Source organism: Peromyscus maniculatus, chromosome 8 (genome assembly GCF_049852395.1).
Source record: "Peromyscus maniculatus bairdii isolate BWxNUB_F1_BW_parent chromosome 8, HU_Pman_BW_mat_3.1, whole genome shotgun sequence".
NCBI lineage: Eukaryota > Metazoa > Chordata > Mammalia > Rodentia > Cricetidae > Peromyscus > Peromyscus maniculatus.
The window spans coordinates 3,684,043-3,697,349 of record NC_134859.1 but is presented as its reverse complement, the minus strand read 5'-3'; the positions used below and the strand labels follow the sequence as shown (position 1 = coordinate 3,697,349).

Sequence of the window (13,307 nt, the reverse complement as noted above, 5' to 3'; positions counted from 1 at the left end):
TCTCAGATCCTCCCCCACCTCCCTACCCACCCAACTTATGTTCTTTCTCTCTCTTAAAAAAGCACCAGAAACCAGAAACCAGACACACCACAAACAAACAAAAAAAAACAGCATGGAGTCCAATTTGAAAAAAAACTATTTCCATGTCTCCTTTGCCCAGCATGGAATATTGCCCTCTGAGCCCTCTCTTTTTCCACACCCTCTCCTTCACAGCACCTGGGTTCAATTCCCAGCACCCACATGGCAGCTCACAACTGTCTGTAACTCCAGGATCCAACACCCTCACACAGACATACATATAGGTAAAACACTGATAAACTAAAAATAAATAAATTAAAAAAATTAAAGTAAGAGTTTGGAATATCACCACCACCACGACCACCACCTCCACCACCACCACCACCACCACCTCCACCTCCTCCACTTCCACCTCCTCCACCTCCTCCACCTCCACCACCTCCACCACCAACCACCACCACCTCCACCTCTTCTACCTCTTCCACCTCCACCACCTCCACCACCAACCACTACCACCACCACCACCACCACCACCTCCACCACCACCACCACCACCACCACCTTCTCCTCCCCTCTCTTCCCCTGAAGTCTAGGTAACCCAAGCTTGCTTGCAATGCAGCATTCTGCTGCTTCAGACTCTGGAGTGCTTGGATTGCAGCATGTACCACCATTCTTGGATATTGATTTTGAGACTGAGTTTATATTCTGTACAATCCTTTCATTATGCACAGTTCTTTTGCTTCTCTGTAATTCACTGAGTTGTAAACCCATCAGTACTGATTCTAGAACATGCTCATCCCCTTCTAGATCAAACTGCATACCCCTTAGCAGTCATGCTTCCTTTCCCAGCTCCTGCTTGACTGTGTCTATGGAAAGTTCATGTGAATGGGCTCGTTGTCTGTCATCTTTCACCTAGTAGAGTGCTTTCAAGGTTTCTTCATGTTGCAGTATTGCTGCTGGCTGCAGGAAGATGTAATGGAATATAGCTACTATCATGAAAGCTACTACTTGGCAAGGTCAAAGACTTTTCTGAAGGTCAAGCCATGGCTTAAAGAGTCTTGGTGATATTTTAGCTTTTGTATATATAGTAGCTGGTTCCTGCAATGATTTTCTTGTATGCTATGTATGCTTCCAAGAACTCCTAACAATGTATTTATCTGAAATACTTCTCAAGCATTCTAGGCCATAAAGGCAAACAGTCTCCTGACTTAAGGTAAACACCCTTCTGGAGACACTGCCTAGGGGACAGCTAGGTGTATAACTTTGTTTCTTGTGCAAATGAAGTTCAGACCCTCCTTCCTCTCACAGGCCAACTGACATTCAGAGCATTTGACTCAGAAAAAAAAGGGTTTTTTTTTGCATACCAGGTGCAGTGAAGGATTGAGGCAGAATTCCTAGCCCTGAGCAGAGTTGCCCTACCCAACCAGGAAGAGGCAAGGCAGAGTTTTTGCAGATTGTAGGTGAAATGAGTTGGCTGGAGGAAGGTAAGAGAGTAAAGAATGTAATGGATGGAGGATCAGAGGACGAAGATGAGGTGGAGAGCAAAAGAGCTTAGTTAGAACCAGGACTATGAGAGGACAGGAAGGGAAGGGACAGAGAGGAGCTGAGTGTGAGGACAGAACTGAAGCTGTGTAGATAGAATTTTGTCTTAGAGGAATAAAGTGGACAGACATAAGAGCATGGTGTACTTAGATTCATTTCCCGAAGAGTATTCCCACCATTAGTAGCGTCTCTTCTGGGCACCTGGAAAGGACACTAAGAGGCAGGACCTCAAAAGTTTCCAAAACAGCATGAACTAGCCTCTACTTTTTCTTGGCTGAGTAATATTCCTCCATCTGAAGAGCCGCTCTGCTTATCTGTTCATTACTTGGTATTCATGGATAGTTTCTGCTGTTCAGATTTTTATAAGCGGTTCTCTGACTCACTTTTTTTTTTTTTAAGGTTCCTTGTATCTTAGCTTGTCTGTTTTATTCTTCCTAGATTTTTCTTCCTTAAGTGGGAGTAAGTCTTTGTGAGTTGTGTGTCTCATATGATTTGCTTGGTATTTGTTGGATTTAAATAATATGTGGCTCTGGTCATGAGCCATGACAAAACCCAGTATCAGAGCTTTATTAGGAGGAGGAAGAGGGACAGAAGAGAGTAACCAGGACTCAGGGAGACACACGTGAAGAAAGAGGGAGAGAGAGATAGTGGAGAGAGGAGAGAGAGGAGAGAGGAGGAGTCTGTGTCTGGCTTTTTAAGGATTCCCGTGCACATGTGCAGGTGGGCTTATGGAACTACGCCATGCATGCGCAGATTGTGTGACCATGTTGTGCGCATTTGTGCCATCATGCAGTGCACTGATGATGTAAGACATAAGACCCCTTACTTAGCTACTGAACTGCACATGTGCGGTCATGCAGCCGGAGGAGCGGCAGAAGCCTAACAGGACACACTCCAGGACAGAGCTGATTTCCCTGAGCGTGTTGAAGGTGTCCTGCGTTGTTTGCTAGTCTGCCATGTGGCTTTCATGAAGCCTTTTCAGTTTCTGGTTTCCTGTCCTGGAAACCCTCTGTCCTCTCCAGAGGCCTGCCCCATTTTCCTCTTCTTCCTGGTCCCGAGGTGTTCTCTTTCCCTCCATTGTGGTGGGTGCCCTTTGCTCTTCAGTTTTGATAGTTGTATCTGATAAATTGCTGAATTAGGCCTTTGAATTCCTATTTTCTGTTAGCTTCTCCTTTCTTTCTTCTTAGCAGTTCTGTGCTTCCATTTTCATCTTGAGGTCTTTGCCTCTGTTTTTGGAAACGTTCCCACCTCTTCCCCTTGTGGGCAGTGTTCTTTTCTTGCTATCATGGTCTCCTTTGAAAAGAACTTTTTTGCCTTTTGTGGACATCGCTCTCTTCTTGTTTCATGTGAGCCTTCTCTTTGTCCCTGGGGATGTTGGTTATTTGGCTGGGAAGTTCCTGGAGTGAGGCTTTTTTTCTCTACAAGTCACACGTTTCTTTGTCCTAGGTGCTTGTTTCAAGGCAAGTCAATGTCTGGCTGCCTCTTTGGGGTTGGGCAGGATACTAGAAAGCTGGTAGAAGCATTGTGAATATTTATTTAGTTTTTGCTTTTTGGCAGGGCTCCCTGGCTGTACCATTCTTAGTGACAGCCCCGCCAGAGTCTCCTCGGGTTTTCCTCTTGAGCTTTATGGATTCCCAGGAGGACCTATTCTGTCACCTTGCTTGGGAGATGTGTGACAGGTCTCTACTGTTCAGGGAGCAAGTAGAGTCGGGGAGAGGAGACTGGGACATCTCACAAGGTCATTGTGGATTGACTTCACCTCCCTGTTTTCAGGAAGGCATCCTAACTTTGGACTCTGCCCAGCTCTACAGTTAGCTGCTCCATGGAGCAGACCAGTTCTGACTGCAGCTCGCCCAGATCTTCTTACCCTTGGCAGATTTCACCCCTGTTTGCCTCTCAGGCCAGTCTGTGTCTCGCTGGCAGTGTGCAGTCTTTCACGAGTCACTCTGTTCAAGTCAGTTACTATCCAGAGCTGAAATCAACTAATTTCTTTACTTGTCTGATTCTCAGCTACTACAATTTTTGTTGTTTCATTTCCTCTACAACTTTCTATTTTCTTTCGAACAAAAACAATTTATATTTTAATGGGATTTTAAAGGAAATGAATTTAACATGCTCCTTGAATCATCTTTTACTGGAATCTTTAAGTTTTCTTCAAGAACCTCAAGTGTTAGGTGTTACTGGTCACTCCCTGCAGGCGCTAAAATCATCTTAAAGTTTCAGAACACAGGATGTTTCACTGTCACCAAAGGCCTCATTTCTCCCATAGGCCACCCAGCTATGGTTGATGGCCACTTGGTTATTGGGCTGCCCGAAACTCAGCCAGGGGTCACGTGAAGATGTATTGCTGTGTAGAAGAAATGTGTGGAAAACATGGCTGTGTGGAGACAGAGAGATTTTCAGAGAGAGGATGTTTTAAGATGAAGTAAAAGAAAAAGTTACCATCAGAAAGTGTGTTTCCTTATTTACCCCTCAGGTAGAAAAGTCTATCCCTGGCTGCATTTGTGGATTATTTTTGCATACCTTGCACTGCTGGAGGCTGGCTCTCCAGTAGCCAGTAGGTTATGTGAAGCTTGAAGGGTCCTGGTGCTTGCAGTCCTGGAGGCCACTCCCTGTCACCTGGGGCTGCCTTAGGCCTTTCTTTTGACCTAGTGTAATCCCATTATGGTTAATAGGCTTTCAGGGCTTGTACTTCTTAGCATCTGCTGGAAGCAGAGCCTGGTCTACATTTGTAAAGCGTGTCCTGGGCTGCTTCTTCGTCCAGTGCTGCACCCCTAGTTTGGTCTTGTTCTTTTAGTGTCTTTGGAGCTCCTGGCTCATTCTCAGTTTTTATTTGGTCTTCAGTGTAAAATAGGCACTCATGGGTGACCATGCCTTGTGCATAATGACCTGGGGGCCAGTATCCCATTGCATGGTCCTGCAATGATTTGATGCAATGATTTCAGAGACTTTCCCAAGACTGTTTGATGTCCTTCTAAGGCAGTGGTTCTCAACCTTTCATAGAGGTTGCATATCAGATATCCTGATTATTAGATATTTATATTATGGTTTATAACAGTAGCAATTACAGTTATGAAGCAACAACAAAATAATGTTAATGTTATGATTGGGGGGTGTCCACAACATGAGGATCTTTGTTAAAGGGTCGCAACATTAGAAAGGTTGAGAACCACTGCTCTAAGGAGCCTTTACATATGGTTCTGGTTTCTACTTCTCTATTAGTTGCTTTTCTCTTGCTGTGCTAAAACACCTTGACTAAAGCACCTTAGACAGCATTTAATTGGTTTATGGTTTCAGAGAGATAAGAGTCCAAGATGGCAGAGCAGAGCAGATCACACCAGGATCTGCAGTCAGGAAGCAGAGAACACACTGGGAATGGCTTGAGCCTTTTGAGACCTCAAAGCCCATCCCTAATGACACACCTCCTGAAACAGGCCACACCTTTTAATCCTTCCCAAACAGTCATAGCAACAGGGGACCAAGTATTCAAACATATGAGCCTATGGGGGCATTCTCATTCAAACACCACAACCTGGGACCTAACACCCAGTACTGTTCATAGCAAACTGTAGACAGGTGCCACCTCCCAGAATAAGTTTGGCCAATACAAAAGATGTACACATGAGCTTGTATACTGCTGAGATGTTCCTACTTTCCCCACGGCTTTCAGGGCTGACGAGGCTACTCTTCAAACTCCTGTGCAGAACTCCAGTAACCCTTACACCTTCAGGAGACTGTTTAATATTCCCTTGCTTTGTTGTACTGCGTAAGGGTGTAGTGATGAAGTAATTACTAATTGTGATTTTTTTTCTCACTGGAGAAATTGTGCATACACACACACACACACACACACACACATGTTCATAAATAGTAAATAAACACATGCATTAAAATGAGAGAGTAATTCTTGATGCACGTTAAGACACTTACCTGAGTGTCTTTCTTTTCTTAAAGTTGTACCCAGTCTTTGGAACGTTGATGGAGAAGTTACAGTCCCTGAACAGAAGCCTGGGGAAGTTGCTGAGGAGCTGGCGAGCTCCTATGAGAGGAAGCTCATTGAGGTAAGGCTGGCCCAGGTGGGTCCCATGTCCCCAATTCCTGATGCTGTGGTTGTCCCCAATGTTGGCTGCTCTGGTATGATTGAGCTGAGGGCCTGCCTGCTGATGCAACTAGCCAGCACAAGATACAGAAAGATGAAACACAAAAAGATAAACTCAGAGCACTGGATGCAGAAGGCAAAGTCGGTTCTTTGAAAAGCATTACTTAGCTAAAACACTTGGCACCTGTGGCAAGAAAATAGGCGCAGAAGTGTGAGTATGTAACACTAAAAGTGAACGACCTCAGGGCTGCAGGGAAGGTCCAGTCAGAGAGCTGTGCGAGCCTGAAGACCTGGGGCTGCGTCCTGGAACTCATGTTTAAAAAAAAAGCTGGGTGTGGTGACTCACTCTTATAATCTGAGTACTGTAGAGGCAGGGACAAGAGGACCAGGCTAGCCTAGTTGATAAGCTCCAGGCCAAGAGAACCTGTCTCAACAGGTGTATGTCATTTCTGAAGGTGTCATCCATGTCCTTGGACTTCCACACACATGGACACAAAATTAGCACACATGTGTGTATACACACACAAGACTCTAATCTCAGATGTACAAGATTCAGAGAGGAGCAAATCTACATACAACCTCGTGCTGGTAAATGTTGTCAGATGTCGTTCATATTTAGTGGAAGATGAGCTGACTGCCAGAAGGGACCAGAGACAGTTGAAGAAAGATGTGACTGTAGTAAGAAGAATGGCTTCTAAGGAGGTGGCCGGCTGTCTGAGGACTCCACAGAGAGCCTCTGCTAGCTGTTACCTTGAAGAGTTTGCTCTTACCTGCGTCTTGGTTCAAGTGTGTGACAAGGATAACATGCAAAGGAAAGCATGCCTGTGTGCCACTGAAGCACACATACAGATGCATTCTAGAGAGCTGTTAGGTGGAATCCAGTCGTGTCTTAGAACAGTGCTCACAGAAGCACGTACCTAGAGTCCTGGTGACTCAGGAGGTCCAGGCAGGAGGGACCAAATCCAAAGTCAATCTGGGCAACTTAGTGAAACCCTGTTTCACAGTTATAAAAGTTGGGTATAGCTCTGTGAGAGAGTGTAAACATAGTATATGCCAGGCTCTAGGGTCAATCCTTGACTTCAAAGAAAAGTTAGCATCTAATGATGGTTTAATATTAGAATATCCATCTTGTAAGTAACATAGGTAATAATAACATTAAGAGCTGTTTGATTTTTTTATGTTTATTTGTATGTGCGTATGTGTCTGTGTGCGTAACATTTATCAAGACTTGTTTAATTTTTTGTGTTTATTTCTGTATGCATGTGTGTATGTAACATTTATCAAGTCAGTTAATTTTTATGTTTATTTGTATGTACGTGTGTGTATGGTTGTGTTTGTGTCTCTGTGTGTATAACATTAATCAAGAGTCATTTAATTTTTTATGTTTATTTGTACATGTGTGTGCATGTGTGTGTAAAGGGGGGTTAGGTATGCATGCTATAGCATGGAAGTCAGGAGAGCAGCATGGCTCGGCCACTGAGCCACACCTTTAGCTCCAAGCCACCATTTTCTTTGTGCTTTTTAAATTTGGTTCCTAAGTAAGTTAAGAGCAGTGATGGTACAAACAACTTGTTCTAACTCGGGTGAGTTTAGGGGAAGGCAAGCTGCAGTTTGACTAGACAGGCTGATAAGGAAGGATCAGAAACCAGGGCCAGCAGTGCTCTCCAAACGCTTTTCTTAGTGGGTCATGAACAGTGTTGTGTGGTAGCAGGGCCTGAATACTGGGGTGTGGTGGAAACAGTTCCCACCTGCCGGGTGTGATGACCTGTATGGGTGTTTATTAGTCAGAGTTCTCTAGAGGAACAGACCTGATAGAATGAATCTATCATCTGTCTGTCTAAGTGGGACTTACTGGAGTGGCTTACAGGCTGTGGTCCAACTAGACAAAACCTGTCTACCAATAGGAAGTCCATTAATTCAGTAGTTGTTCAGTCCATGAGGCTGGATGTCTCAGCTGGTCTTCCATAGACACTGGAATCCTGAAGAAGAAGGCTCTAAAGCCAGGGAAGGAATGGACTTGGCCGTGAGAGTAAGAGCAAGAGGCTCCTTTTTCCATGTCTTTACATGGGCTTCCACCAGAGCTGTGGCCTAGATCAAAGGTGGGTCTTCTGCCTCAGATGATCTGGATTAAAGGTGGTCTTTACATTTTAGATGATTTAATTAAGAAAAATCCCTTTGATGTACCTAGCCACTTGGGTTTTGGTTAGTTCCAGGTTTGGTCAAGTTGAAAACCAAAAATAGCCATCACAGGTGTCTTTCAGTGGATACCAAGTCCCTGAGGGCAGAAGCGGTATCCTGCCTGTGTCAAGAACTTTTTATTGGCAAGTGATAAGCAAGCTTTGAGGAAACCTATTTTTAAATTCTCCCAGGACAAGGCTGTGTTAATTTAGTCAATGAAAGAAGAGTCCATAAGCCAGGGGAAAAGGTTATCAGAATGAGTGGGGTGATCAGTGTGAAAGTGGATGGGCTTTGGGAAGACCTCGTGTTGGGGCTGGTTAGACGATGTCCTCCTGGCACCCACTGACCACTGGTACACCAGTTGCTTTTTTGTTACTGTGATAAAGCAGCTGAAGGAAGCATTGAAGAGAAGAGAATTTATTTTAGCTCAGGGTTCAGCATGGTGGGAAAGCATGATGGAGTAGCTGAGACTCCTCACATCTCTACCAACTGGAGAGCTTTTCTAACTGGCCTGGCAAGAGTGAGGTTACTTTTGGACAGACACTCATGTCCGTCATTTTTCTATCAGACTATTGAAACAATAGACTTCCAGAAACTGGAATTCCCCAGGATTCGAATGCTGGGAAAAAAGAAAGCCTGGTGCCATCCATAGGAGGGACTTGTCTTCCAGCAAGAGGTTTGCACAGTGCTGAGACCTTACCAGCCCGCCTTGCTGGAGCGTCCAGACAGTGTTGGGCAGGGCCACTCCTTGACTGGGAGCTGTTCAGCTGTGCACAGTGCTCACATTCTCCTCAAACCTTAACCTTACTTTAGGACCCTGATGAAGGACATGAGGAGAGGTCACTGGACATTTTTGTCACCCATCCCAGTGTGGCTACATTAAATAAATCTCCCTTTTCTGGTTTTCACTATTAATTTGTTTTAATTCATATATCAAGGATGGGTGGTTGAACTTGACTCCTTGTGGGAACAGGTTGTTTTTGCAGGCTGCAAGAATATGAAACAAGATTCAGCTGTTTATGGTAAAGCTATAACTGGATAGATCAAGGAGTCCTTCTGAAGGAAGCCAAGTCTCAAGGAATATTTTATGTTATTCGGCTTTTAATGTATCAGCTGTTTCCTGCTATCAATTTCTTGTGCGCTTATAACTCCTAGGCCATAACAGCAAACAGAATAAGCTTCTCAGGCGCACTGCTGATCTGAACTAAGGTAATACCCTTGTCTCCTAGACCAAGGAGACAGGTGGATGTGTAGATGCATAGCTTTGTTTCTTGTGCAAATGAAGCTCAGACCCTCCTTCCCCTCACAGGCCAAATGGCATTCCAGAGCAACTGACTAAGAACAAAAGGGTTTTTTGCATACCAGGTGAAGGAAGATTGAGTAGCATGGCAGAATGGCCAGAGAGGAAAGAACAAGGCAGAGTTTTTGCAGATAGTAGGTGGATCAGGTCAGGTTAGGAGAGTAGGAAAGGGAGGAACTGAGGACGAAGATGAGATGGAAAGCAGAAGAACTTAGGGCTATGAGAGGACAGGACGAAAAGGAAAGAGAGGAGCTGAGTGTGAGAACAAAACTAAAGCTGTGTAGATAGAATTTTGTCTTAGAGAAATAAAGTGGATGAACAAAAGAACCTGGTGTACGTAGATGATTTTCCTGCATGTTACCCTCACTGCCATTAGTAGTGTCTCTTCTGGGCTCCTGGGAAGGAGATAATTAGGGCTGGACTCTAATAATTTTCAAGAGGCTATGACCTCAACTCTAGTCGCATTTTAACCAGAACCAAAATAGGGCCATTATGTACCTTCTCCAGCTAGGTTCCACCTTAGAGGTTTTTGAGACAGGGTTTCTCTGTGTAGTTTTGGTGCCTGTTCTGGATCTCGCTCTGTAGACCAGGCTGGCCTGGGACTCACAGAGATCTACCTGGCTCTGCCTCCTGAGTACTGGGATTAAAGCATGTGCCACCACTGCCCAGCTCCATCTTAGAGTTTTATAGCCTCCCACAGCATTACCACTAGCTGACTGGCTACCCAAGTATTTAGCACACGAGTCTTGTGGGGGAGGCTGTATGATATTCAAACTATGATATCTGGTGGCAGCCATGCTGTGTAGCTTCCTCCAGGTGCAAGGTTGGCATTGAGAAGACCAAGAAAGCACCATTAGCTCACTGTGAGTTCTGTCGTTGGGGGTTTACTATTACCCACTTTGTGCAGAAGCAACAGCAAAGGTAAAGGCCCTGTGCAGGGAAGAAGGCAGGTTGGAGGAACAGGTGGACAAGAGAGAGGTAGGTGGCACTGTGTCTGGAGAGGCAGGTGGGTTAGAGGACTATTCACTGTAGGTGTAGAAGGCTGAGTCACCACCTACTGTAACCACGTTATAGTCTCCCATCTCTCCATACCAACCTTAGCTATGTGTGCAGAGCTCAGGTCATGGAGGAAGTTGCTGTCGGATCCCCTTGTCTTGTGTTCTTGGCAGCCATGAGAAAGTCAGCACTGGTGATGCAGGGTTAAAGATTTCTCTTGCCAGACTAAGCTCCCCACTTCCCTTTGTTGTTTCCTTACCTGGAACAAGAGAGTTTTGGGTTCTGGTTAGTGAACTGAGATTCACGTGGGGTAGAAGTAAAAATGTCCTTGAGTGGTCCTTCCTTCCTTCCTTCCTTCCTTCCTTCCTTCCTTCCTTCCTTCCTTCCTTCCTTCCTTCCTTCCTTCCTTCCTTCCTTCCGATGTGCGAGTGTGTGAATATGTGTTTTGCTAATGTGCATCTGGAGGTAAAAGAACAACCCCAGATGCTTGCTAGGAACTCTGCTTTGTTTTTTTGAGGCAGGGTCTCTCACTGGCCTGTGGATCACAGATTGGTGGAGCTGGCTGAGCAGTGAGCCCCAGGGATTCCCCGTCTCTGCTTCCTCAGCACTGAGTGTGCTCTACCACACCTCTTTTTATGAGAGTTCTAGGGATCAAACTGAAGCCCGCAGGCTTGTGTGACAAGCAGTTTGCAGATTGAGCCATTTTCCCAGGCCCTCAAGTGGCATTTTTCTCTCCAAATGGCTTTTCCTTCTCTGATTAGGAAGGGGGAGACTCCTGTCCTCTCTTGTAGCTGTGGTAGCATTAGTTACTCTGCTAACCTTGTGTTCACGTGAATGGAGCCGTTCAAAGGCTATTTGCCATGTTCCCTGTTACTGTATAGTGTCTGTGTTTACCCAGAGAGGGATAAATACTCATGAAGTAGAGTAGGGAGCCAGTGCAGTGGGAGGTGGGGAACTTGGGCAGCTGTCCAACTTCCCTTCTTAGCAGGGCCAAGAGGGAGAAATGTATTCTTTCAATACTGTGACTGCTTGGAGGATCCCAAACATTGCCATTCAGCCCAGAGTGAAGGGAACTCTGGAGCGTGCTCTCTTTGTGTCTGTCTTTTGAAGCACACAGTTGGTCCACATTTACACATGCATACCACACATTTGTTCTTGGTGGCCAAGAATCCAGCATCTGGGCCCCTTTGAGTCCCAGTGAGCACCATGAAGCCATCTGTGCTGAAGACTGAGTGTTTCAGGGCTGGGGTGTGGCTCATCTAGCATGCCTGAGCTCCTGGCTCCCCACAGCACTGAAAAGCAATCCAACCCCAACACTAACCTAAACTCAGTCCAGATTGTTTCTGAAACCCAGTGATTTGTTCTTCAGAAACCAAATGTGATAATTAATAGTTTGTTAACAGGATCTAAAATCACCTAGGAGACAAATCTCTGTGCATGTCCACAAGGAGCTATCTAGATTAGTTTAACTGTGGTAGGTGGGAAGACCCATGCTAAATATGGCAGTACCCTTCCATGGCCAGGACTGAGTAAGGAGGAAGCAAACTGAACACCAGCGATCATCTCTCTGCTTTCTGCCACACGTGTGCAGTCTCAGCTCGGGCTCCTGTATGGCTTCCCTGTTATGATGGGCTGTGTCTGTGAGCTTCGAGCCCAAATGAAACCTTCCCTCCTTACGTTGCCCTTTCCAGGTATTTCGTCACAGGAAAGTGATACACGAAGAAGAAAGGGAGGGCTGTGGCAACTGTAGGGTGATCTGCCAGGGGAACACATGGGTAATGTGACTGCTGCCGACTCTCCAGTGTGTCCTGTAGTTCCAGGCGGTAGGCAGAGACTTCGTGCCCATGACCTGTGGCCTCCAGAGAGTTGCTTGAGGAAGGCTCAGTGCTCTCTGGCTACTGATCACCACTTTTCAAAGTTAATCGATTTGCTAGATTTCTCCACAAGGAAGAAGCAGAGCACCATGTCACAAACCCATTACCTCTTCCTGTGCCCTGGGAGCTGAGCTTGCTGATGGAAAAGAAAGGGTTCATGTGACAGAAGAGAAGGGACAGCCACTGGTCTAGAGAGTGAAATAGGGAGGAGAGGGGTAGACATACTGCAGGACAAGCAGCAGCAGCAGCAGCAGCAGCAGCAGCTAACAGATCCGTGCAGCACTAGTGTTGGGGATGTTATGTTAGATGTGAAGATCCCAAGGAGAAAAGACCAAATCCACAGTTGTCCAATTAAAGCAGGGGAACACATGGGACTGGCCAGCCCGCTGTCTCACCCTGAGTCAGGATTTGAGAGAGCAACCTCTGCCAACCTCTTGAGGTCCTTTTTATAGGAGAGATAAGGTGTTTACAGGGGCAAGAGAGTTGGCTGTCACTCATTGCTAGAAAGATAGAATGAAAGGAAAGGAACAAGGGTAAGGATATACATCATGTGGTTGGGGTTGCAAGCTTAGTGTAGGTTGAAAAACATGTTTTGCAGTTTACATCAGATCTAAGAAATAGGAATTTATTCTTAATTATAAAGAGAAACCTTAACTTGCAAGGACCTAACACAGGACAAACAGGAACTGATTCATAACTGTCTAACTGCAAACAGACCATTAACCCGCAAGGTGTATTTTTCCTGTTTTGGCCTCACAATGCCTAGAGGAGGGCATCGCTCTAGAAGGCAATGCTATGTCTCACATATATTTCATGTCGTTATATGCTTCTCTGGTGACCTGGAGTGGCTTGGGCTGGGGGCTCCTAAGGGTTAATGTGGACAGAGCCTCTCTGGCATATATTTGTTGCCTACCACAGCTTCAGCATACATTTGGTGTTCCATAAATGCAGCTTCCAACAGCATCTACTGAGTGGACTCAGGTACCTTGTGAAGTACTTGTAGGATATTGAGTACTTGTAGGATATTGATATCTGGGTCCTGGAACCCAGATTAGAAATATGGATTCTGATGGCAAGTATTAGATGTCTTCAGGGGAGAGTACTTGCCTGGTGTGGTTGAAGCCCCAGATTCAATTCCCAACATGACAAAAGTAAAAAGTAAAAAGAAAGAAAAGAGGATTCCAGGAGGAAAGACGAGCTCCGTAGAGGAGGTAGTTTTGGTGCTTAGGGTTGGAGGAAGCTACGCTTAGTCTGGGGAGGACCCAGAGCAGCAGGCTGTCCCACAGGTTGGGAGCACCTT

At 45.5% G+C, this 13,307-nt stretch overlaps 1 protein-coding gene across 7 annotated transcripts in view; it reads left to right on the top strand.

The window, feature by feature from the left end:
- Snx29 (sorting nexin 29) overlaps window positions 1-13,307 on the top strand; it is a 474,149-nt gene that overhangs the window by 265,164 nt on the left and 195,678 nt on the right. For all 7 annotated transcript variants that reach the window (XM_076577840.1, XM_076577839.1, XM_076577841.1 and 4 more), the window contains one exon: window positions 5,515-5,621. In XM_076577840.1, coding sequence (XP_076433955.1) covers window positions 5,515-5,621 — 107 coding nt within the window. Of the gene's footprint in view, window positions 1-5,514; window positions 5,622-13,307 lie in introns of those variants that run through there.